Source organism: Hypanus sabinus, chromosome 4, assembly GCF_030144855.1.
Source record: "Hypanus sabinus isolate sHypSab1 chromosome 4, sHypSab1.hap1, whole genome shotgun sequence".
NCBI lineage: Eukaryota > Metazoa > Chordata > Chondrichthyes > Myliobatiformes > Dasyatidae > Hypanus > Hypanus sabinus.
In genome coordinates this window covers 23679383-23706611 of record NC_082709.1, presented here as the reverse complement: position 1 = coordinate 23706611, position 27229 = coordinate 23679383, and the positions used below count along the sequence as shown (strand labels likewise).

General features: G+C 39.8%; 1 protein-coding gene across 11 annotated transcripts in view; it reads left to right on the top strand.

The window, feature by feature from the left end:
* The window catches only part of myo3b (myosin IIIB), a 481967-nt gene that overhangs the window by 20723 nt on the left and 434015 nt on the right, over nt 1–27229 (top strand). For 10 of the 11 annotated variants that reach the window (XM_059966610.1, XM_059966606.1, XM_059966605.1 and 7 more), the window contains exons 2-6: nt 1303–1484; nt 3341–3475; nt 23721–23825; nt 24031–24130; nt 25039–25115. In XM_059966610.1, the coding sequence (XP_059822593.1) occupies nt 1303–1484; nt 3341–3475; nt 23721–23825; nt 24031–24130; nt 25039–25115 (599 nt within the window). The remainder of the gene's footprint in view (nt 1–1302; nt 1485–3340; nt 3476–23720; nt 23826–24030; nt 24131–25038; nt 25116–27229) is intronic. The other variant, XM_059966611.1, reaches the window with a different exon arrangement.

Sequence of the window (27229 nt, the reverse complement as noted above, 5' to 3'; positions counted from 1 at the left end):
AGAAATATTAATAAGCAAGTTAGCAATAAGTATCAAGAACATGAGAAGAAGGGTCCTTGAAAGTGAGTCCAGTTCAGTGGGAACTGAAGTCATTTATTATTTTAGAATGACCTCTTTTATCATTGGGATCTTAGCTGCTACTGTGGTATTATCTCCAAGTTATAAAATGGATTTCAAGCACAAGTTCTTTACTGGGGGTGTTCTGCTTGGTTGACATTGTCACTTGTGTGATGCCATTTTAAACTGAGGTCAGGTATGCCACAGGTGAATCCTATGGTGCTATTTTGATGATCAGGGGAATTAACTTCTCTAAAAACAGACTGACTGGTTGTTATCAATGCAGTTTGTTGGATCTCGCAGTTGGACATTGGCCTTTACATTTCCCACAGTGCAATTGTGATTACTCTTCAAAACTACTACAATTGGATGTAAATTAGTCAAGTTTTCTAACCTGTTGCAAAAAATAGTGTTTGTGAAATAGGAAAGGAAACAAAACACAAAGTTTGTGAGGGTGTAGTAACTGTTCCCTATTTTAACTGCACATCTAGCTTTGGTGCAGTGTGTTAATATTTTTATCAAACTGAATTCTTACGGTGAGCATATTTAATATTATTAGCAAGGCCATTTATCTATTTAATTAGGACATACACCAAACTAGTAACTAATATATTATTTTTAATTCTCTTTTCCCTTGATCCTCAGCTAAATGTCTCTCTTTTATGTTGCCTTCTGCACAATGATAGTTGTTGAATTGATCAAGATTTTTGCAGCGGCCGTGGAATACTACAAGGCACTGAAGTGTACTTTTCCTGATACTATTCACTGATACGGGCACATAAACTGCATGGCATGAGTAGGAAAATCCTGGGATGAGATCAGTGTCCATTTGGCTCTGGGACCAAATATATCGATCTCAGCAATCAGGCAACAATTCACTAGGAGCTCTTGCTACATATGTTGTGCAAGCCTATGATAGATACCCCAATTATGCTGACAAGGTTTCATTTGTCTAATTTGTTGTATCTACAATTATGTGCCAACTGTCTGTTTGGATGCTTCTCTAATATCATAAGTTTGTGTCTCATTTGTAATTGTAACCTTCGCAGCGAATTTGAGAAATATTGCTTTTGATAGACAATTATGAAAAACTGCTCAGTTTAAAAAAAAGTATCTGTCAGCATTCATTTTGTTTCAAATGTTAAGTTATTCTCTGAGATATATGCAGCGAAAAAAAAAAACCAAAACTGTCTCATCAACCTTGGCACTTACGTGAAATTCTTTTTCTTTGTATTTTTCCAAAAGTTATTTTTTCAGGATTTATGGCGGCTTCCTATCAACATACTGTACTTGAGACACTGACTGATCCTACGGACATCTGGGAAATAATAGAGACAATTGGAAAAGGAACCTTTGGAAAAGTTTACAAAGTGTCTAATAAGCTAGATGGTAGCCAAGCGGCAGTCAAAGTACTGGACCCAATCAGCGTTAGTATTTGACATCTTCCCCTTAATTGTATCATATGATGTAGGTATTTTAACTGCAATTATCATTTTTTCTTGTTGTATCATACACATTTTAATGAATGTGATTGATATACAATACAGTACGTGAGGTTTTGAATGCTAGTGCATTTGGAGAGCAAGAACAAATAGCTCACAAACCCAGGTATTGAGCAGCCCGTCCAAAACCAAATGTTCTTACTAAGCCAGTTTGTGCAACGTTTATCTTATATTTGAATATGCCAAGGTACATTGTAATTATCCATTGCCCAAAATAGGTGCTGAGGTCTTGGTGCAATCATCTGCCAATTAAGCTCTTGATTCAGGAATATTGTGTCTTTTGTGGGTGTGAAAGGGCTATGTATTCTTTTTTCTTCTTCTAGTCTGAAGCTGTGCTGTCATTATGCTTACCCAGTCTGCACTTAAATTTAGTTTAGTATGGCTAGTTGTACATGCAAACAGAACCGTTTGCTTTCTGTATGTAGAATCAGAATCAGGTTTATCATAACTGTCTTGTGATGTGAAATCTGTGGTTTTGCAGCTGTATCCAGTACAGTGGAAAGATGTAAAAATACTATAAATCATACAAAATCTCCCCAAGCTGCTGATAAAGTAGAGCCACTTGTGGTAGGCAAATAGCAGCGTGACCAGTTCTTGTTCAGGCAAATGTTTATTGTAGCCATAGCCAGCCTCTCAAAGCACTTCATTATGGCAGATGTGAGTGCTATTGGTTGATAGTTGTTCAGGTAGCATGCCCTGCTCTTTTTAGGCGGCTGGTATGATTGCTGCCTTTTTGAAGCAGGTGGGAACTTCAGACCACAGCAGTGGCGTTGAAGGTGTCCTTGAATACTCCAGCCAATTGAGCAACACAGGATAAGAAGAAAGAAAATATAGGGGGGGCAAAAAATAGTATCAGGAGTATGCCTTGTGCCTGCTTTGGCATTGTCTAGGATTGTGGCACCTAACAGGGGGCTTTCCATTTTCCTGCCTAATCTCTGTTGATCTTGGAATCCCCTGGAGGGAAAAAAATATCACCTTGTTTTAAACAACACTGCAGATTTTCTCTTGTTTACCTTATTTTAAATATACTTAATGATTTGGCAGTCACTGCTGCCTGGGCTAAAGACTTCCCAAGATTCACAACTCTCTTGGATAATAAATTCCTCCTTATCCAAGCCTTAACTAGATGATCCTTTGTCGTGTACTTTGCACCCTAGTTCCAGATTCTTCACACCAGTGAAGGCTTCCTCGAACCATCTACCTAGTAATATGTTTCAACAAAATACCAATAATCCATTTAAACTCCTGAGAATACAGACAATAATTAATAAACCATATGAATCTTTTATTCATAAAACATAGCTTTCAGTCCATGGGTTTTGTAAATCTTCTTTGCACTGCTTTGAAAGTAAGTGTATTCTTCCTTCATTAAATGAGACTAAAAACTGTGTGCAGTGCTCACATTGCACCAAGACTTGGCTACTTTTGTACTCTATCTTACTTGCATTCAGGGCCAACATTCTAATCACCTCCATAATTGTGTTCTGTACTTGCAGAGTATCACTGCTTATGCTGGGATGAAAATAATTTAAATTTCTTAACCAGTATTAATGTATTATGAGTACTACAATTTATACAATTATAGTGCTATAGTATATAAGAAATTTCATAACACAAACAGTATGTGCAACTTTCTGATCAGTAGTCTGTATAAATTTGCTTCTATTCCCTACACTATTATTTTTGGGCCTCTATATTCAATTGTATTAGAAATATACATTATGTGGTGACCTAGCATTATTTATTATTGTCATTCACTTCTCATTTTACCATTTTCTTAGGTTGTTGATGAGGAAATTGAAGCAGAATACAGCATCCTGCAGTCACTTACAAGTCATCCTAATGTTGTTAAGTTCTATGGGATGTTCTATAAAACTGATCTGAAATCTGGTGGACATCTCTGGTTGGTTCTAGAGGTAAGAGACCTATGGCTTTAGGATAACTTTTGTGTTTAACTTCTAGAGGAGTGTATAAAAGGAACTTGTAGATTTATAAAGCTAAGTTTTATAGTTGATGATAGCAGCCAGATTAGATCAAATCCATAAAATAGTGAAGATAGAAAATGCCCTTATATCAAATGTTTGCCTCCTGCTCTTTCTGATGGATTTAAGTACCTTAGAAAATAATTTAAATGTGATACTTTTCACTCACAGAATGTATTCTAAAAACACCTTCTGTTCTTTGCTGACCAGATGCTCAGTTGGATGAACCAAAACCACATCATTGTAATGTCCAATTAGACAGTTTCACCTTTTCAATCTGTTTTGTCATTCCGTGAGATTATTCTTGATCTGTGAACAGGCTCTGTGAAACATTGTTTTGCTTTATCTCATCTCTCACAAACATGATCAGAATTTGATTTGATTTCGGAATTCACTGTTGATAGAGGACCAACTATTGTTTGTGGAAGGGAATTTTAAACTTCTACCTAACTCTGTGTATATGGGTTTCCTCAACACTTTTCATTTAATTTATCATTGGCATAGATTTCCCTACTGTTAGGAATAGTTTCTCAATTCAATTCATTCTCTTTTACTGAAGGGTGATTGGTTAAATTTCCTATCCAAATCCTTATTCTCTGACTTCTCATAATTTGGTCCCTGGAGTTCAATATCCTTCTGGAATCCTCTCGGCCACATTTCTCTAAGGCTAATTTTTTTTTTGAAGGTGAACTGTCCAAAATATATATGCAGTACCCAGGGTTTGGTGTAACGGCTAATTGCTTAACTTTGAACCTCTTGCAGTCATGATGATCAACTTGCCAATAATCTTTTGATTACTTTTCCGAACCTGCAGATGGCATTTTAACTATCAAACAATTTTAACTATTTAACTATTAAAACAGATGGTATTTACAAAGCTCTTGCATCTTTAGGGAGTATTATAGAAACATAAAAAACCTACAGCACAATACAGGCCGTTCGGACCACAAAGTTGTGCAGAACATGTCCCTACCTTTGAAATTACCTAAGGTTACCCATAGCCCTCTATTTTTCTAAGCTCCATGTACCTATCCAAAAGTCTCTTAAAAGACCCTATCATATCTGCCTCCACCACCATTGCTGGCAGCCCATTCCACGCACTCACCACTCTGTGAGTAAAATAACTTACCCCTGACATCTCCTCTGTACCTACTCCCCAGCACCTTAAACCTGTGTCCTCTTGTGGCAGTCATTTCAGCCCTGGGGAAAAAGCCTCTGACTATCCACACAATCAATACCTCTCATCATCTTATACACCTCTATCAGGTCACCTCTCATCCTCAGTTGCTTCAAGGAGAAAAGGCCGAGTTCACTCAACCTGTTTTCATAAGGCATACTCCCCAATCCAGGCACCATCCTTGTTAATCTGCTCTGCACTCTTTCTATGGCTTCCACATCCTTCCTGTAGTGAGGTGACCAGAACTGAGCACAGTACTCCAAGTGGGGTCTGACCAGGTTCCTATATAGGGCAACATTACCTCTCAGTTCCTAAATTCAATTCCATGATTGATGAAGGCCAATACACCATATGCCTTCTTAACCACAGAGTCAACCTGTGCAGCTGCTTTGAGTGTCCTATGGACTCGGATCCCAAGATCCCTCTGTTCCTCCACACTGCCAAGGGTCTTACCATTAATGCTATATTCTGTCATCAAATTTGACCTACCAAAGTGAACCACTTCATAGTTATCTGAGTATTATGAAATCATAAGTTTGTTGTGTTGATGTTTGCATTTTTATTGTGCAGTTATCACAAGTGAAAAATCACTAATATTTTCTTGGGAATGGGAGCTTGTTAGTCTTAAATTTGGAAGGCATTGCAGGCATATTTTAAATTTGTATCTGACTTTGTTCTATCTTAACATCCATATATCTGTTCCATAAATATAAAAATTATGGTTAAAATAAACATGTTAGGGTCATTTGACAAAGTCAAAGGTCACTTCATTCTGTCAAATTTTGATGATCTTGAAAATATATGATTGCTAATCCTGTGATATAAGTAAGTAATTTAAACTTCAATTGTGTTTGTTGCATGGTCATTATGTTTAACATTCATGGGACCTTGTGCAGAAGGTAGAACTATTTTCTTTGACAGTTCGCTGGAAGCAGTGTATAAGAGGAGACTGGAGTATGTTTATTGTAAATTGACCCATGATTAGACTCGAAGGGCTGGAGGACCCTATTCCAGACTGTATCTCAATAAATAAATAGATGTGACACGAGAAAAAGTTAATAGTCTTAGGTCTATGGCATCATTGAAATCCAATGTAATTTAGAGTCTAGATCAAGCAGCACTGAAGCAGGCATTTCAACTCATCCTGTCCTTATTCACCTTCAAATACTCATCTTGATTTGTTGCATTCTATGCCTTGTTCATTTAGATACTTGAAAGCTGTGCGAGCCTCTGCCTCCATTACCCTTCTCAGACAGTGCATTTCGAATTCTAACCATCCACCAGTTTAAAAAAAGTTCTTCCTTACTCACCTTAAACCTAATTTTTGTACATGATTCACAAAAGACTATTAGGCACGTTCATCAAGTAATTGGAAAAAATAACACTGCTATTGCTTGGGGAGTTTAGTTTCAAGGTAATAAAGTTATGCTCCAGTTACTTGGGCATTGCTGAGGCCACATCTGTAGCATTATGTATAGACATGGTCTTTTTATTTGCATTGGTTATTTGAATATGTGGGTTGGCTTGTAAGGAAAGGTTGGACAGGTTAAGCTTGTTGGCAGTTGTATTGGAAGAATGAGTGATCTTGACGGGCTGGATGTTGAAAGGAGAAATTGCCTCTTGTGATAGAATCTAGAACTAGAGGTCACTGCTTAAAAATATGAAGGCTCATGTTTAGAAAGAGATGGGATGATTTTATTCTCTTCCCAATCTCAGGAATCATTGGAGCCTTCTTTCTCTAAGGGTGGTGAAAGTCTTTGAATGTTTTTTAAGAATAGGTAGATATTTGAGAAGCAAGGCCCAAAATTCAATTTTATTAGCAAAATATGTATAACACACACAACCTTGAGATTCGTCTTCTTGCAGACACTCACAAAACAAAGAAGCATAAAAAATCCATAGAAAACCACAAAGACCGACGAACGTCTAATGAGCAAAAGAGGACAAATCATGCAAACAGTTTAAAAAAAGGTAAACAAAGGTGGTGAAAGCTTACTATGGTTGGACAGGAAAGCAGAATGGAGGTTTGAAGCAGTTAGAGGAAGACCAGTTATAGCTTCAGCTATTATGGAAACCCCCAAGTGTTGCCTCTTCAAAGGTGCAGGTAGTTTGGTCTGTAGAAAACCTTACCCAGAGGTTGAAAGCCTTCCTTAATTTCTTGGATGTTTTGAAAGAACTGCATCTGAAGTGATTCTGCAGGTTTCTATTAAAAATGAGTTGAGATATCCAGCCTAATTTTCTGTGGTATTTGAGCTCTGAATTTATTCCAACAATAACAGCCTTCATTTTGTGCTCTCATTATGGCTTCTTCCATATTGGCAATGACTAGGTGACAATTTTGAGCTTCACGTTGCATGATATTTCAACTCGTAATCGTAGTCCCACACTAACCTCAGCCTTCTCCACTGCTACATTGAGGTCGGGTGCAAACTAAAAGAAGAAAACTTCATGTTCCCCTTGGATAGTCTACCACCCAAATGGTATGGATATTGAGTTTTCCAATTCTAGCTAACTCACACCCCTTTTTGTTCCTTTCCCACTCTTGCTGGTCTGTCTAGATTCTCTTTCCACTTGATCACATTTCCCATTCCCTTTCTTCCCCCAATCCCTCCTCCCCCTCCATGTTGCTATGACTTATTATGATGGTAACAAGTAGGCAGTTTTCTCTGAATTGGACAATCCACGTCGGGGGTGCATAAAAAAGACTACCTTTTAATCAGGGCAACAGTTGAAATTTAAAGGAGAGCTTCACGGCAGATTCTTTGAGTTGAGGAGTGACCAATCAGCAAGCGGGAATCATTAGAAAGGGTGAATAAAAATACAGTAATTCAAGTGCAAGAGGAGCGGCCATTCTTTTAGAGTGAACCATTGTTCAGACTAGCTAGTTCGTCAGGTTTTGCTGAGGTAAATTGTCTTGTAAGTTAGTCTCTCTGTTCCTATTTGTTTATTCCTCTTCTGTTAGGGCTTACTAGTTCAGTGAGAATGGCTCCAGGGGCAGTGTTTTGTACTCTGAGTGGGATGTGAGAAGTCTGGGAGTGACTGGTTTGCAGCTCCTGAGAGAATGTATTAAGGAACTGGAGCTGCAGCTCAATGACTTTTGTCTCATATGGGAGAATGAGGAGGTGATAGGCAGGAACTACAGGGAGGTAGTCACTCCTGAGTTGCAGGAGACAGATAACTGGAAAAGGAAGGTAAATGCACAGTCAGTGCAGTGTACACCTGTGGCCGTTCCCCTCAATAATAAGTATATAACTTTAGAAACTTCTGAGGGGGGGTGACCTACACAGTGGGGGAGCCATAGTGACTGCGTCTCTGGCACTGAATTTGGTGCTGTGGCTCAAAAGAGCAGAGAGGTGAAGAGGACTGCAGTGTCGATAGGAGATTCCTTAGTCAGAGGAACAGAGCTGAGGTTCTGTGGGTGCAACAGAGAAACCTAGAAGATTTGCTGCTTCCCTGGTGCCAGGATCAGGGATGTCTCGCAGAGAGTCCATGACATTCATAAGGGCGAGGGTAAACAGCCAGAACTCTTGGTACATATTGGCATCAATGACATAGGTAGACAAGGTGAGGTCCTGCAAAGAGATTTTAGGGAGCTAGGTTGAAAGCTGAGAAACAGGACCTCCAGGGTAGTAATCTCTGGATTACTGCATGTGCCACATACCAGAGAGGGTATGAATAGGATGATTTGGTGGGTGAATGCGTGAGGAACTAGTGCAGGGGGCAAGGGTTCAGATTTGTGGATCATTGGGATCTTTTCTGGGGAAGGTATAACCTGTATAAAAGGGACGGGTTACACCTGAACCCATGGTTGATGTTGTGTACTTGGATTTTCAGAAGGCCTTTGACAAAGTGCCACACATGAGATGGCTTAACAAACTATGAGCTCAGGGTATTACAGGAAAGGTTCTAGCATTGATAAAGCAGTGGCTGATTGGCAGGAGGCAAAGAGTGGGAATAAAGGTAGCCTTTTCTGACTGACTGCCAGTGACTAGTGGTGTTCCACAGGGGTCTGTGTTGGGACCGATTATTTTTATGTTGTATGTCAGTGATTTAGATGATGGAATTGATGGCTTTGCTGCAAAGTTTGCAGACAATATGAAAATAAGTGGAGGGACAGGTAGTGTTGAGAAAGTAGGCTACAGAAGGACTTGGACAGATTGGGATAATGGGCAAAGAAATGGCAGATGGGATACAGTGTTGGGAAGTGTATGGTCATGCACTTTGGTAGAAGAAATGAAAGGGTTGACTATTTTCTGAATGGAGAAAAAATCCAGGAATCTGAGATGCAAAGGGATTTGGGAGTCTCTAAAGGTTAATTTGCAGGTTGAGTCTGTGGTGAGGAAGGCAAATGTGATGTTAGCATTAATTTCAAGAGGACTAGAATAAAAGGCAAGGATCTAATGTTGAGACTTTATACAGCACTGGTGAGGCCTGACTTGGAGTATTTTGAGACATTTTGGGCCTCCTGTCTTAGAAAGGATGTGCTGAAGCTGGAGAGCGTTCAAAGGAGGTTCACAAAAATGATTCCAGGATTGAATGGTTGTCATGTGAAGATGGTTCTGGGCCTGTATTCCCTGGAATTCAGAAGAATGAAGGGTGACCTCATAGAAACTTATTTAATGGTGAAAGGTCTTGTTAGAGTGGGTGGAGAGGATGTTTCCTATGGTGGGAGAGTCTAAGACCATAGGACACAGCCTCAGAATAGAGCATTATCCTTTTAGAACAGAGATGAAGAATTTCTTTAGACAGAGAGTGGTGATTCTATGGAATTCGTTGTCACAGGCAGCTGTGGAGACCAAGTCTTTATGTACTATATATTTAAGGCAGAGTTTGATAGATTCTTGATTGGTCAGGGCATGAAGAGATATAGGAAGAATGCAGGAGATTGGGGCTGAGAGGAAAATTGGACCGGCCCTGAGGAAATGACGGAGCAGATTTGTTGGGCCAAATGGCCTATTTCTGCTCCTATATCTTTTGGTTACCCTCTCCCACCTAGTTCCTTTGCCCATGCATCTATTCACCTGGGTTTCTTCTCTCTTGACTTATCTTTCCTACTCTGTATTTCATTTGGTTCCATCTCCCCTTCAACCATCCTTATTGGCTCCACTTCCATCTTCTAGCTTCATTCTACATATACATTTCCCCTCTCCTCTGCTAACCTGGTTCCATCTGTTTTACTTTTTTTCATCCTTCCTTATCTGTTCTCTGCCATTACCTAGCTCTCTCTATCTCAGAACTGCTACCTCCTCTTCTCCCACCTTGCTCCATCTTTCCATTATCCCCTATCTAACCTGGTTCTACCTATCAACCCCTCGCTCTTTCCTTTATGTACTGCTAACTTTCCTCTACACTCCTAGTCCAGATCAGACCCAAAATGTTCATCATTTAACCCACTGAGGAAGCAGGCTGCTTTTTCCTCAGATTCCAGTATCTGTACTCAGTTGGGTCTGTAATAATCTGTAATATTCCCTCTCCATTTCTCTTCAGAACTGTTGATTGAGTGGTGTTCCTGGTTTTGGATTATGATTGGAGCAATCAGTGATATCATAATAAAAATGATTTTTCCCATTTGCCTGAGTGAAAACGGCATAAGTAGATGTTGTTATGAGCATTTATCAGAGTCAGGTTTGTACAGGCTTTGATAAGGCTCATTTATTCTATTGTCTGTTGATTTTAAATATTCTAATTGATGTACTCACTTGTGAAAATGATTTTATTTTCCCTTTACAGTATTGAAATGGAAGAAGTATTAAATATTGAGCTGTATTTAGACTTTGAAATGTTATGCAAAAAACAATCAAAGAGACTGGGCTACTGATTCTAAATTAAGTCATTTACAGAATATTAATGTATTTGAATTTCTGGGATGAGAGTCTGTGCACATTCATGGTACAACACATTGGCACTAAGTCAAGACTGTTCAAATATGCTTCTTGTCTACTTTATGCTGCTTGCTAGTAGCCATACTGATGACATGAAAGATTGAAAGGGCAATAATCTCCGTCCATCATTCATGAAATTGGTCTGCTTCAGGTAATTCAGCTTGGCTGAGAGCAGACTATTAGTTATTATGAAGAATAGCATAATCAACCCATTGTTTTTCCAGTTGTACTTTATGTGAAATGAATTAAATTTTAATGTCAAACACAATTATGTTGATTGCTATATTTTATGAATGAAGTAATGCAATTATTTTTCTATTAACGCGTAACATATAGAAGTTTTTGGACTAATTTCTCTCTGCCCTGCTTTCATGAACAGTAAGGCAGTGCGAAAAGTAAAACACTGCTTTGACCACACTTGGAATATTGGGTTCGGTTTGGTTGCCTCATTATTGGAGAGATGTTGATGTTTCAGAGAGGGGGCACAGTAGATTTATCAGGATACTGCTTGGATGAGAGGGCATGTCTTGTGAGGAAAGGTTGAACTAGTTAGGAGTTTTCTCTTTCAAGTGAAGGAGGATAAGAGATATACAAGATGATAAGAGATATAGTGAGAGAGTGGATAGCTGGTGACTTTTCCCCAGGGTGGAATTGGCTATTACAAGCGAGCACAATTTAATGTGATTGGAGGAAAGTATAGGGGGATGACAGAGGTAGTTTTTTTTTTACACAGAGTGATAAGTGCTTGGAACACACTGCCAGCGGTAGAGAGAAGCAGATACATTAGAGATATTGAAGAGGTCCTTAGATATGCAAATGGATGAATGAAAAGTGGAATACCATGTGGAAGCTAAGGTTTAGCTTGATCTTGGAATAGGTTAAAAGGTTGAGGGGCATTTATTGTACTGTACTTTCCCATGTTCCATGTTCTATAGTGCTTCTAAGTCTTAATGGCAAGATGGTGCCAGTGAACCAACGGCAATGTCCTGCAAACAGTTCATGAAATTACTTCTTTTACTACTTTTATTTCTTCTTTCAAATATGATTTTGCTACTAAGTTGGGTGCGATTAGAAACTTTGAGTTACATTTTGATGGTGTATTTCTGCGTCAAGGGACTTTGGTGAGATTGGGAGTAGAGTGTGCGGACTGGTGATCTGGAAGCCTGGACGAAGGGCGCGAGCCCGTGATTGACTCTATTGCGTCCTCCAGTTGAGGCGATGAGCAAGGTTGAAGTCGACAAAGATCAGTGCAGAGGGCAGGCATGTTTTCAGTGCCATCTGCCTGAGTTTGACCGGTCTTAGACCATCAGATGTATGAGCAGAATTAGGCCATCTGGCCCATTGAGTCTGCTCCACCATTCAATCATGGCTGATTCGTCTTTTTAATCTCCTCCTCAACCCCAGTTCCCGGCCTTCTCCCCGTAACCTTTGATGCCATGTCCAATCAAGAACCTACCAATCTCTGCCTTAAATACACCCACTGACCTGGCCTCCACAGCTGCATGTGGCAACAAATTCCATAAATTCACCACCCTTGGCTAAAGAAATTTCTCCACGTCTCTGTTTTGAAAGGGAACCCCTCTATCCTGAGGCTGTACCCTCTTGTCCTGGACTCTCCCACCATGGGAAACATTCTTTCCACATCTACTCTGTCTAGGCCTTTCAACTTTCGAAAGGTTTCATTGAGATCCCCTCTCATCCTTCTGAATTCCAGCAAGTACAGACCCAGAGCCATCAAATGTTCCCTTTCAATCCTGGAATCATCCTTGTGAACCTCCTCTGGACCCTCTCCAATGCCAGCACATCTTTTCTAAGATGAGGGGCCCTGAACTGTTCACAATACTCAAGGTGAGGCCTCACCAGTGCCTTCTAAAACCTCAGCATCACATCCTTGCTCTTATATTCTAGACCTCTCAAACTGAATGCTAACATGGCATTTGCCTTCCTCTCCACTGACTCAACGTGCAAGTTAACCTTCAGGGTGTTCTGCACAAAGACTCCCAAGTACCTCTGCATCTCAGATTCCTGTATTTTCTCCCCGTTTAGAAAATAGTCTGCACAATTATTTCTTCTACCAAGGGGCTTCATGTTTCTGGACAATTGAGCTTTGTTCCAGGGAAGGTGGGACTTGTTCTGACAGGATGGTTGCACCTGAACTGGAGGGGGACTAACATTCTTGCAGGTAGATTTGCTAGTGCTGCTCCAGGGGGTTTAAACTAGATTTGCAGGGGGAGGGGAACCAGAGTGTTAGAACAGATAGTGAGGTGGAGGAGGATAAAAGCCATGCAAAAACTGCATGTATAGACAGAAATCAAAGGTTTGTCCGTGATAGAAGTGTTCTCAGGTGCATCTATTTCAATGCAAGGAGTATTGTAGGCGAGGCAGATAAGTTTAGGGCGTGGATTGGCACGTGGGATTACGACTATTGCTATTAGTGAGACTTGGTTGCAGGAGGGACAGGACTGGCAGTTTAATGTTCTGGGATTCCATTGTTTCGGACGTGATAGAGGGGGAGGGATGAAAGTGGGGAAGAGTGGCATTACTAGTCAGGGAAAATATCACAGCTGTGCACAGACAGGACAGCCCGAAGGGCTTGTCTACAGAGGCCATATGGGTGGAGCTGAGGAATGGGAAGGAAGTGACCACACTAATAGGGTTGTAGTATAGACCACCCAATAGTCAGAGAGAATTGGAGGAGCAAATCTGTAGAGAGATAGCAGACCGATGTAAGAAACAAAGTTGTAATAGTGGGAGATTTTAACTTTTCACATATTGACTGGGACTCCCACACTGTGAAAGGACTTAGATGGCTTGGAGTTTGTCAAATGTGTTCAGGAAAGTTTTCTAAATCAATATATAGATGTACTATGAGAGAGAATGCAATACTTGATCTCCTATTAGAACCAGAGAGGTCAGGTGACAGAAGTATGTGTAGGCGAACATTTTGGGTCCAGTGACCATAATGCCATTAGTTTCAAGTTAATTATGGATAAGGATAGGTCTGGTCCTTGAGTTGAGGTTCTAAATTGGAGAAGGGCCAATTTTGTGCAAATATATAACCATATAACAATTACAACATGGAAACAGGCCATCTCGGCCCTTCTAGTCTGTGCCAAACGCTTACTCTCATTAGTCCCACCGACCTCCACTCAGCCCATAATCCTCCATTGCTTTCTGTCCATATACCTATCCAATTTTTTTTAAATTTAATGAGAAAGGATCTAGGAAGAGTGGATTGGGATAAGTTGTTTTCTGGCAAGGATGTCTTGAGTAAGTGGAAGGCCTTCAAAGGCGAAATTTTGGGAGTGTAGAGTTTGCATGTTCCTGCCAGGATTAAAGGCAAAGTTAACAGGCATAGGGAACCTGGGTTTTCAAGGGATTTTGGCAAACTGGTTAAGTAAAAGAAGGAGGTGTATAGCAGGTATAGGCAACAAGGAACAAATGAGGTACTTGAAGACTATAGAAAATGTAAGAAAATACTAAAGAAGGGAATCAGGAAGGCAAAAAGAAGACATGAGGTTGCTTTGGCAGATAATGTGAAGGTAAACCCAAAGGGTTTCTACAAGTTATTAAGAGTAAAAGGATAGTAAGGGACAAAATCGGTCCTCTAGAAGATCAGAGTGGTCGTCTATGTGTGGAGCCTCACGAGATGGGGGAGATCTTAAACAGTTGTTTTGCATCAGTATTTACTCAGGAAACTGGCATAGGGTATATGGAAGGAAGGGAAACAAGTGTCTTGGAACATGTAGAGATTAAAGAGGAGGAGGTGCCTTGCTGCCTTACAGCTAATAAAGGTAGATAAATCCCCTGGGCCTGACATGATATTTCCTTGGACCTTGAGAGAGACTAGTGTAGAAATTGCAGAGGCCCTGGCCGAAATATTTAAAATGTCCTTAGCCATGGGTGTGGTGCCGGAGGATTGGAGGGTAGCTCATGTTGTTACACTATTTAAAAAAGGCTCCAAATGTAAACCAGGTAATTACAGGCTGGTGAGCCTGACATCAGTAGTAGGTAAATTATTGGAAGGTGTCCTGAGTGATTGGATATACAATTATTTGCACAGCCAAGGGCTGATTAAAGGTAGTCATCATGGCTTTGTGCGTGGTAGATTGTGTTTAATGAATCTTGTAGAGTTTTTTGAGGAGGTTACCAAGAAAGTAGATGAAGGAAAGGCTGTGGATGTTGTCTACATGGACTTTAGTAAGGCCTTTGGCAAGGTCCCACATGGGAGATTAGTTCAGAAGGTTCAGACACTAGGTATCTATGGACAGGTTGTAAACTGGATTCAAAATTGGCTGTGTGGGAGAAAACAGAGAGTGGTAGTGGATGATTGCTTCTCAGACTAGAGGCCTGTGACTAGTGGTGTGCCTTAGGGATCTGTGCTGGGACCATTGCTGTTTGTTGTCTATATCAATGATGTAGATGATAATGTGGTAAATTGGATCAGCAAGTTTGCTGATGACACAAAGATTGGAGGTATTGTGGACAGCGAGAAAGGCTTTCAAAGCTTGCAGAGGGATCTGGACCAACTGGAAAAATGTGCCAGAAAATGGCAGATGGAATTTAATGCAGACAAGTGTGAGGTGTTGCATTTTGGAAGGACAAATCAAGGTAGGATATACGCAGTAAATGGTAAGGCATTGAGGAGTGTGGAAGAACAAAGGGATCTGGAAGTTCAGATACATAATTCCCTGAAAGTGGCATCACAGGCAGACAGGGTTGTAAAGAAAGCTTTTGGCATCCTGACATTCATAGATCAAAGTATTGAGTATAGGAGTTGGGATGTTATGGTGAGGTTGTATAAGACATTGTTGAGGCCAAATTTGGACTATTGTGTACAGTTCTGGTCACCTAACTATAGGAAGGATATCAGTAAGATTGAAAGAGTGCAGAGAAGATTTACTAGGATGTTGCTGGGTCTTCAGGAGTTGACTTACAGGGAAAGATTGAGCAGGTTAGGACTTTCTTTCTTGGAGCGTAAAAGAAAGAGAGGGGATTTGATAGAGGTTTACAAATTTATGAGGGGTATAGACAGAGTAAATGTGAGTAGGCTCTTTCCACTTAGATTAGGAGAGATAAATACAAGAGGAGATGGCTTTAGGGTGAAAGTGGAAAGGTTTAGGGGGAACATTGGGGGAAGTTCACTCAGAGAGTGGTGAGAGTGTGGAACGAGCTGCCATCTGACGAGGTAAATGCTCACTCCTACATTTTAAGAATAAATTGGATAGATACATGGATAGGAGAGGTCTGGAGGGTTATGGACTGAGTGCAGGTCAATGGGACTAGTGGAATAAAGTTTTGGCACAGACTAAAAGGGCTGAATGGCCTGTTTTCTGTACTGTAGTGTTCTATGGTTCTATGGTTTCACATACTGGCAATAAAGTGATTCTGATTCAGTTTAAGATGGCACTGGTGATGCCTAGTGACTACTTATCAGTGATAAAATTCAGAACAAAGAAAACAGCTAAACACTTTATTTATAACAATCACCATCGACAATGGAGAGGCAAGCAGAGGTGTGAGGAGGCGAATTAGCTGATCGATTTAATTGCCGGGCTAAGTTTGGAAAGGTCAGGTACAGGTGGGATTGTGGCAGCGAGGTCCAGGCCTCAGAGCTGCCCGTGAGTGAGGAATAGCCCAGTGCTTGGATGATTTAAGTGAGGGGTGAGATGGAAGAAGGCATGGCATTGGGACGAGAGGCAAGGCACGGGCCGGTTCTGTGTGGTTCGGCTCATTTCTGCTTGCTGATCCACGATGTCTGCTCAGCTCTGTGATGAACTGAGGCGGTGGTCTGCTCCAGCTGTAGTGACACTCCAGCTCCAGCAACACTTCAGTTCTGATTGCTATTTGCTTATTTTTATTGTTTACACAATCTTTTTTTTCTCTCTGCACATTGGGTGTTTGATGGTCTTTTTTTTCCAGTGGGTTCTTTTGGGGTTTCTTTGTTTTGTGGCCGTCTGTGAAGAGACGAATCTCAAGGTTGTGTAATGTATACATACTGTGATAATTTCAAAGTACCTTTTTTAACTTGGCCAAAGATAGAATCACTTAGAGTAGAGAAGAGAGTCGACAAAGAAAATAAACTGTAGACCTGGGCCTCTGTGCTTCCCTTTGCAACAGGATTGTTGATCAGTAAACTTCAACTGATACAAATCAGTAACAGCACCTCACCCTCTCTGATCTTCAACAGAGGTGCACCTCAATGCTGTGTGCTTAGGCCCCTGCTCTGCTCTTTACTTACCCATGACCTTATGGCTAGGCACAGCTTTGATATATTTTATTAATTTGCTGATGACATGACTGTTATTGACTGAATCAGGGGTGGTGATAAGTCAACTTATAAGAGTGTGTATTAGGAGGCCACAATACAACCTCAATTTAATGTCAACAAAGCCATTAACCTAAACATCGACTTCAGAAAAGGTAGTCATGAGAGTGTGGTAAACCATCTGGACACACACCCCTCTGCTGACTGCTCCTGTGGCTCCTCCCACAGACCCATGGATAAAGGTGATTGTGTCACTGCTCCTCCCACAGTCCAGGACAGTCATCCAATATGGACGTGCTTCGTTTTACTGCTAATAAAAGCCTTTCAGTATTTACTCTACTTCCGGTCTTTTGGAGTTATTGAAAGTGCATCAGAGAGCACACACCAGAGGCGGAGAGAGCAAGCAGCATCAAATTCTTGGGTATTAATGTCTTGGATGACCTGTCATAAGCCAGGCCATTGATGCAAGCATGAAGAATACATGCCAGGGCTTTAATTTTCTTAAAAACTTAAGGAGACTTTGTATGTCATTGAATACTCTTTCCACAGATGCACCGTTGAAAATATCCTGGCTGGTTGCATTGTGGCCTTGTATAGTTGTTTGAACACAGGCCGCAGAGGGTCGTGGACATAGCTTGGCCCATCTTAGACATACCCTACCCCACCATTGATAGCATCTACAGGAGGCACTTAGCTTCCATAAGATATAGGAAAAGAATTAAGCCATTTGGCCCTGAGTATGCTCCATGTTTCATGGAATAATATGTTGGAGAACTGGGAATAAGCTGTTTTAGATCTATCCATGTCTCACAAGGTTGACTGGTGATATAGTGGCCTCTGCACCTGACTTCGTGGTGAGTGGTCCCGGTTCGAATCTGGCTGGCTCCTTGCATGCTTCCCATCTGTGCTGGGTTCATTGTGGAGCTGGCAACTCAGCCTCATTTTTAAAAAGACAGACAAGCGCTGAAGAAGTGGCAAGGTTGTTGCCCATTGCGCCACAAGGCGCTGAAAGGAGCAACAGCAATGTCCATTAGAGCAGAGTGATCAAAACATAATTAAATTTCATTTTCAGTTTGAGAATGAGAAACTTGGATCTGCGACCACTGTCTTAAACTTACAAAGAAAATCACAAAAATATTGATAGTAGATCAGTACAACTGAATTCAGAAGTATAAAAAAATGGATGAACTCTTGCAGAAAATGTAAACATATTTAATAATGCTCAACAAAAATGCAATCTATTCCAGTCTATTATTGAGATATGATGCATTGAGAAATAGTGAGAAGGATGATCCATCTGCTGCTGGCTAAGTTAAAGATGGTATCTGTTTGAAATAAAAGGCTTAATGTTGCAAAGATGACCTGTAGGCAAGAAGATTGGGATCACTTTAGAAACCAGCAGAGGATGCCTAAATAAAATAAATTATAGAGGGAGATAATAGATAACAAAGTGTGGCAAGGAATTGGAAAAGAGCATTGCCAGCTTGTAAAATGAGTAAAGCTAAATGTTTCAATGGTGTGATGAGGGAATTAACATTTGGGAATAATGAAATGGTAGTAATTTCATGGTAGAATAAAATCATCTATATAATTATAGAAAATCCAAGTGCAAAGGAAAGTGAAGAGATTAAAATAATCCTTATAACTTGAGAAACATATTAGGGATCTGAAAAGCCTAACTATTCACAATATGTTATGAATAATGAAGGGATTGAATGTATTCTAGCCACATTTACTGATGATGCGCTGGTAGGTGGGAAAGCAAATTCTGAGGGTACATGAGTCTGTAAAGGATTAAGCATGTGTCCACAAATTTGACAGATGGTGAATAATATGGGAACATATTGAATTATCCAAAGTTAAAATGGAGAGAAACTTATAGCAAGATTTAGATGTTCTTGTAAAGGAAGTTAGCGTGCAGATATTGGAAGTACCTAGGAAAGGAAATAGAATATTGGTCTTTACTGCAAAGGATGGTTTGTACAAGTGGCTAAGTACAGGGCACTGGTGAAACTATATATAAAGGACAGTGTGGGTCTTGTTCTCCTTCTTTAAGGAAATTTGTTTGCATTGGTGGCAGTTCAGAGAGCATTCTTTTATTCCTGAAAGCATGTATGAAGAAAGACCCAAGGCCTACTTGGCATTCACTAAATGACAGGTGATTTTATTAAAATATTTATTATATGGATTCCAAGGGGGCTTAAAGAGGTATATCTGCCTGCCAACTGCTGGAAGTGCAGGTGTTTAATCTAAGGTGTAATGGAATGTTATAATCTTCAGGTTTAAGATGGTGCTACCGAAGACATGCAACAGTTTACTGGTGGCTTGAAAGGAAAGGAATTTGATTAACATCATTATTAGAAACACTTTTTTTGAAGTGAATTGTGGTAAATTATCACTGTAAACAATCAGTGATGGCCAAGTGAAGATGTTCCCTGCCTGTGCGTAGCGAAATCGATGCATTTGGAGTCGGAGCTGTCCAGGTCTGATGCAAGTTGCAGGGTGGCACATTCTAGGCCTGGAGCAATTTGCCACTGAGAGGTCTGGGTCCTCGTTTGAAGTACAATCCACTTTTTGGGCAATTTAAATGCTGACCCAGATTGACTGGAAAGACTGGGTTCTTTCAGGTTCCTTGCTTTGCGACTGTCAGCAAATAAATCTCAAGGTTGTATAATTTATACATTCTTTGATGATAAATACACTTTGAATCTTTAAATCTTTGGAATGGTATGGTCAACTGTATTGAAAGTTCCTGAGGAAGAAAGATGGGTGGAATATTGTAGGGTGGTCATCGGAATAGAAACTTTCTTAGTGCTATGGGAAAAATGGAAAACAACTGGAGTCGTTTAATTATAGTCCACTGGCTTTTGAAAACTTTGGTGTAATGTTTCTTAAGCATTTGTCAATGAATAAATCACATCTGTAGATTGACAGAAAAAGTTAACTGAGCACGTGCACTGAGAAATACACACACAATGCTGGAGGAACTCTGCAGGTCAGGCAGCATCTATGGAAAAGAGTCTTGGGCTGAAGCCCTTTTGCACTAAGCTATAGAATTACAACAGTTTGAAAGACAACCTACACATTCTCCTCACCTGACTATTGGAATGTTAGAACAGTCTGTCACTTGTGGGTCAAATCTCACCAGATGCTAATTGGTAAGAGTGTTAGCACGTGTGGAATTTCTATCAGTTGGAACAGATAGATCACAGCAGGACTAGCTTTAAATCTAATGTTATGTCTACCATAAGCACACTGACTTTCACAACTGCCTTAGCTATACATTATCCACTTAATTTCTTGTCGGAGCTCATTTTTTGTAGGAACACTATATTTCACTCTCACATTGTCTCCATCTCAGTCGTATCTGTTCTGATCATGCCCCTTTCCCATACATACTTCTATTAACTTTTTCTTTATCTCAGCTGAAGATCTCTTTCATTATGTTCATTAGGGTTCCCTATGTAACATCCCAGTTTCTGCCTTCTGATCTTAATCAGAATTGTAAAAGACATCCTCTTGTCAAATGCCACTCTGATTCTGTATTCTGTGGAAGGCCCATTTTGATTTCTAGCATCTCCTTTCAGTGTAATGCCGCCACTCAACTTGTAATCTCTTAGCTTCTGAAAGCCCTATTCATTCTGTGACCCACTCCTTAATCAATTCAGCACCTTCTCCCCTACTGCTACATCTTTCTGTGAATGTGCAAGCAATTTAGTACTTGCATTTCAGAATCAGGTTTATTATCACCGGCATGTGCTGTGAAATTTATTAACTTCGCAGCAGCAGTTCAATGCAATACATGATATAGAAGAAGAATAAATAAATAATCAAAAATATTCCATCTGTCCAGGGCCACTAATGCTGTTTCCAGCTGAAATAGAATTTATTCCTATTACAAACAAGAGAAAATCTGCAGATGCTGGAATTCCGAGTAACACACACAAAATACTGGAGGAACTCAGCAGGCCAGGCAGCATCTATGGAAAAGAACTTATTCTTAACTTTTAATTATGAACATTCTATTTACTCATGGTGCAGTTTTCTTTATATTGTGGAAATCATATACATATTGGATGTCTGAATTACCTAATATCTCCCATTCAGTCTGCATATGTAAGCCAAGTCTGCTGACCCCATTTGCACTCCCTTGTGAGTAATTGCAGAGCATGGTCCACTCATAGTAGAGTGAATGTAAGGTGGTCAATAGAATGCCAATCAAGTGAGGTACCTGAGAGTTGTTGGAGTTGTACTCATCCCGGCAAGTGAGGAGTAGTGACTTGTGCCTTGTAGGTGATGTTAAAACCTTGGGGTATTAGTAGGTGAGTTTTGACCAATCTCTGACCTGTCTCTGCTGTCTTAATTTTTTGCTGTGGATGTTCTGGTTGAGTTTCTGGTCATTGATAACGTCAACGTTATGATGAATTAATGCTGTTAAATTTCAAAGGTAGATGGTTGGCTCTCTCTGATTGGAAATGGTCATTGTCTGGCACTTTTGGTGCATTAATATCTGTGCTGTCTTTACGACAGTTATTTAGTTTATAATATTTTCGCTTAGTAATTCATTCAATAGTATTTACTAGTTAGAATTAGAAGTGTTTAAAGTATATTCATTGCATGTAAAATATATCGGCATGCGATGACGTCACATCCGGTTTCGCTGCGTCTTGTGGGAAAGTACCGGTTTGAAATTAGCGCGAGGGTGGGGGCTTACCACGAGGCACACCTGAGCAGAAGTTGTTTTGCAGGCATGAGAAATCACAGTGAGAGCAACGCTGTAAGTTAATAGATAATCGATATATTGAACTAAGATGTTAATGCCGATCCTGTTAGAAGTAACGACGGTCGATAATGTTTATGCTTTCGTTAGTTAAAGAATTGCAGATAGTTTGCATGGAAGTGTATTTAAAGTAGTCAATGGAGCAGGTAAACTCTGCCTGTATACTGCACCTTAGTGTAATGTGGTTATAGTCACCTTTGCAAGTATTTACAATTGAAATGTGATATTAAGGAAGGAACAAATACTGTATCAATCTTGTATTGTTTTATCAACAGTTTTCACCATATGTTAATGTGAAGAGTGAACAGTAAATGGTTAATCTTACTGCGATCTGGTTCTTATTAACTGTGGTTTATCTCGACGTTTAATTTGGCGTTTCGTTACACGCGAAGGAGAACGTTACAATATCATTTGCAAGTTAACAACCTGTGTTTGAATTTTGTTAAAGCCTTGCTGCATGCCAGCATGGATTGTTTCATTTGCTGGGGAATTGTGAATGGAGTTGTGTGATCATTAACCATTGCTAGAGAATGGCATTATTTGATCCATATGTGACAAGCTGTCTGAATCACATGGTCTCACTGTTGAATTGAATAGAAATGTCTGTTTTCCTCTCTGTTTGGATTCATGGCTTTTCTCATAGCAGTCTCATTCCAGAGATTTTTATTACGGCAACCCAACAAACTAAGCAGGAGTTGCAACTTTTATTGCATCCAGTGAATGGTGTTGCGGAAGGTCATCGAATCCATTCACTCTGTCAAAATGTGGAGGGTATTCAGCTTGTCCCAACACTCCAGCCAGTATGCAACTGTGAGGTGTAGGTCGCAGTACTGAGTTGCCACACCATTTAACCCCATGCCTTATCCCACACCCCACCCTCATAGATAGCCCCTTTACACCGTGGGACAATTCATCCCGGAATTTGCATCAGGTTTTCAACTCTTCACGTATAATTATGTGGCACGGTAGTGTAGTATTTAGCATAACGCTTTACAGTGCACCAGCTTTAAGATCTGGGTTCAACTCCTGCCACTTTCTGTGAGGAGTTTGTATGTTCTCCCTGTGACCACATGGGTTCCGATTGGGTGCTTCGCTTTCTTCCTCATTCCGAATACAGTACGTACGAGTTAGGTTGTGTGCATGCTGTGTTGGTGCGTAGGTGTGACAACATTTGTGGGCTGCACGTCACAAGCAGAGCATTTCACTGTATGTTTTGATGTACACTTGACAAATAAAGCTAACTAATTAACTGTAATGACTCCTTTTAGCTTTAATTCCATTAGTTCTCTCATTTCTAAGAGTGCATCCTGCATGCCAGTGGGCATAACAAAGTTACACAATCGCAACAAACTTCCTTTAAAGTGTAATTTGAATATTTATCCATTCTCTAAGTTTGTTAAAGGAAATTAAATAGCTGTGAAAATTAATCATTTATCACAGTTTTGCTATTCAGCATAGAAACCTAGGTTCACACTTCAATGTAGTATTGAGAGTATGCTGCTTGCTTTGGAGACGCTGTCTTTTATTTGAGGTATTAAACTGAGCCCTCTTCTCCTCTCTCAGATACAAATTAAAGACTCTATGGCTCAGTTTCAAATAAACCTAATCATAAACAAGAGAAAATCTGCAGATGCTGGAAATCCAAAGCAACACACACAAAATGCTGGAGGAACTCAACAGGCCAGGCAGCATCTGTGGAAAGGAGTACAGTCGACATTTTGGGTCAAGACCCTTCAGCAGGGCTGGAGAAAAAAAGATGAGGAGTAGAGTTTTTAAAAAAATGAGTTTCTCCATCATTTTGTGTGTGTTCCTTTAAATAAACCTATCCTGTTTTACTGCCAATACTTATTCATTGATCAGCATTGCCTGACACCAATTGTTTTATTTTAAACTGCACCATGAGAATTTGTTGTGTGTAAATTGACTTTTGAGTGTCCTGAATTTTGCCAGTGATTAAACTTCAAAAGTATTTTTTTTCTTGCCTGGCAAGAATGAAAGTAAATTTTCTTCCAACAGAAATATGGAATGAAAATTTTGAAACTGAAATTTTATTTCTGACATTTCTTTCACAGCTGTGCAATGGTGGTTCTGTCACTGAACTTGTCACTAATCTGCTCAAGCATGGTCAATGCATGGATGAAGCACTAATCTCATACATTTTGTATGGGGCACTTTTGGTAAGAGCTAAATGACAAAGAGACTATCTGTTCTCACTTGTGTATGTACCCGTACAGCATCATATTTGAGATAATGGTTGTGACTCAAGCATATTGCTAGTGTAGTGCATTAAGCGTTTCAGTAATGCATATGCAGATTGGTTTAAAGTTAACAAAGGATAACTGTTTTATGTACATCCATATGATCTGTTTGTGTTTTCTGCAGGGCCTTCAGCATTTACACAACAACAGGATTATTCATCGTGATGTCAAGGGCAACAACATACTCTTGACAATAGAAGGAGGAATCAAGCTGGCTGATTTTGGTAATTTCTATTTCCCGTTTATTTTCTCTGAAGTTTGTAGTTCAGCCAAAAGCTTCAATTTATTGTTGCCATAGCCAGCACAACTTTACTGTGACGCCACGGGCAAAGTATATTTTGCTTTTTTTTTGTGACAGAGGATTGAGTTTAACAGATGGACTACCCAAGGAATTGTTAGCAATAGCCTGTCAGCTCAAGGATATTTGAAAAACTGTTCTTAAAATGATGAATATATCAGCCCTCATACGATGGTACTAAAAGTGTTCTATTTACTTGATGGTATTAGAAAGCTTTCTGGTACAATGGGACAAACTATTTCATGTAGGCTTTTATTATTTTACAGTGTGGTGCTTGATTCTTTTTTGCTTCTCAAAGGGAACACTGGTTCTCTGTTAAATGACTAAATAGCCTAAAGCAATACTAGTCCCTCTGCACGGAAAGGGAAATGGACTTGGCACCAAATATAACTGTTCCATTTAATTGCTGATTTCGTGAAGGTAAATTATTAAGAGTGGAAAAATATAGATCAAAAACGCCTTGGAGAATTGGTAGTAACTGCTTTTACTAATTTAAGGTAATAGGCACACAAAGCTTTTCACCTCTATATGTCCTGCTGAGAGTCTGAGATTTCTCCATGACAACCATCATCATTGCAGTTCCACATTCAGCTTGTGTGGTATGCTAGTCTGTGCCAGTCTCTTTTGTTTATCCTGGTAAAATACTTCGCTATCATGAGATTTATCAAGAGCTATTGAAATCCTCAAATGGAAGAATGGGTTTGAATATATGCCATTCGTGGGATTGTAATCCAACAACAAACATTTTAAAAAGTGTATTTCAGCCACACTACTGATTTCTGACATATTACAATTTTCTTTGCAAAATATTCATTTTTCACTTTTGTTGAATAGGTGTTTCAGCTAAGCTTACAAATGCAAGATTACGTCGAAACACTTCTGTGGGTACACCCTTTTGGATGGCACCTGAGGTGGGTTGGATTTTAACTTTTATTCATTTCTGAATTTTGCAGAATTTGGCATGGGATAGCTGCTGCAGCTGTAACATCCAGCCCTGTTTAGTTATACGCATTGTCAGTCGAAGAAGAGCACTATGTGTTCCAGCCTGTTCTTTTTGCCTGAGAGAGTCAATTCAGTTTTGCTCCGTGCTATAGATATTGGTCATATGGGCATTTAATTTGTGAATATGTGAACACCATGACAATAATAAACTGGGGATAAAAATGCTATTTCCTAACATTTCTAGTCTGGAACAAATGTAGGAAGGAATACTTAATTGACTCTGTGCTGCTACATTAATTATGAAATATGTTAGTTTTAATCTGACACATTTTCAAATTACTTTTTTTTAAAAAAAGGAATCTTCTGATGGCTGAGCTCTTAATGTGTGGAGCCATGAAGACCCAGATCATTCAATTTTGGTCTTTGCTCAAAGCTGAATTTATTTCATCTGAAGGATGGCATTGTTGTCAACACCTTTGGTTCAGGGAGAGAAAAATAATTAAAAAATACAATGTTGGCAGCTTCTGGCTATGATGGTGGCACAGTGGCTAAATAACCAGATTAGTAATTTAAAATCTACCAAGACAGCAGTGGCATTTGAATTTGGTTAATTATCTGGAGCAAAAGAGTAGTGTGGTGTAACGGTTACTGTGGCACTGTTACAGCTCAGGGCATTGTGGGATTTTCAGTTCAGTTCTGGCGCTGTCTCTAAGGAGTTTGCAAATTCATCCCGTGACTGTATGGGTTTCCTCCTGATAATCCAGTTTCCTGCCACAGTCCAAAGACGTAGTGGTTAGTAGGTTAATTGGTCATTGCAAATTGTCCTGTCATTATTTCACCGTAATACAGACATCCACTTTGTCCATCCGTTACCCTTCCCCACCTTACCTGTTGTCCAAACTAACTTGTTTCCCTTGTTCCCAGTTATGATGAAACAATAACCATTTCTCTTCCCACAGACACTGCCTTAACCTGTTGAGTTTTTCCATCGTTTTCTGCTTTTGCTTGCATTTATATCACCTTCTTTTGAAGTGCGTTTGTCGTTGTCATGTGGAGATCTTTTTGCTCTTGAAGAGAAAGTGATGCAGAGTGCCAGCTGTCTGTCGCCTAGGCAGTATTCCTCTCATTCCTATCAGAAGGTTTCAGGCTCAAATTCCTTTCCAGCAAACTGGAGTATAACAATCTAGGTTGACATTCCAGTACAATATAAGGAATTCTACTCTGCTGGAGGTGATGTAGTTTGGTTGAGATGAGAAAACATGGACTGGTATGATCACTTGAGAAAACATAAAATTCTATGGAACTAGTTCAAGGAGGAGAATGAATGGAATTATTCTGTCCTGGTGAATGGTGAATTCTGAAATAGTTTTATCTAAGAGCTATCGTATTGCTGCATGTGAGAACTGGGCATCATCCCTTTATGAAAGTGGTAACTACATACAGAATTATTCCTTTGAATGCAAAGTGTGACGTTGTGGAAGGGACATGTAAAACATAATACAAATACAAGCACTGTGAGGAAGTTATCAATAAGAAGGTGCCAGGAAGTTCTGGATTTCAGTGTTCATGTGGGAACTCTGAACTTGGTGTCCATGATGTTACAGTTTGCCAGCAATTCCACGTGGAATCTTTTGGGCAATTCCCAGTGGTTATGACCCCTTACCTTTTTGCCATTTGATCAATAGTATATGTTGGTTCACTGACATTGCCCAAATTATTTTTACTTTTGCTTTGGAGCTGATGATTGGCGCAAGGTTAAAAGCTGAACTTCAGTTTTATACAAATAGATTGCCAAGATCGGAGAACAGCCCAACCCAACCATCTTGAGCTACACATTGTCTGAGTTATTTCCAACAGTTTAATACAAGTTAGATATCTGTTTGACTCAATTCTGATTATTCAGAGATTTGTCTAGAAGACCAGAATGAAATTTAAGTATTCTCATCAAAATTACTACTATTTATGTGAGCTATTTGCCGGGGAGGGAACTCATGGAAATTATGCCAGACCACTCAGCTGTCAGTGGGGAAAGTAAATCTATCCCACTTAATTAGAGTTAGAGAACACCACAGCACAGAAACAG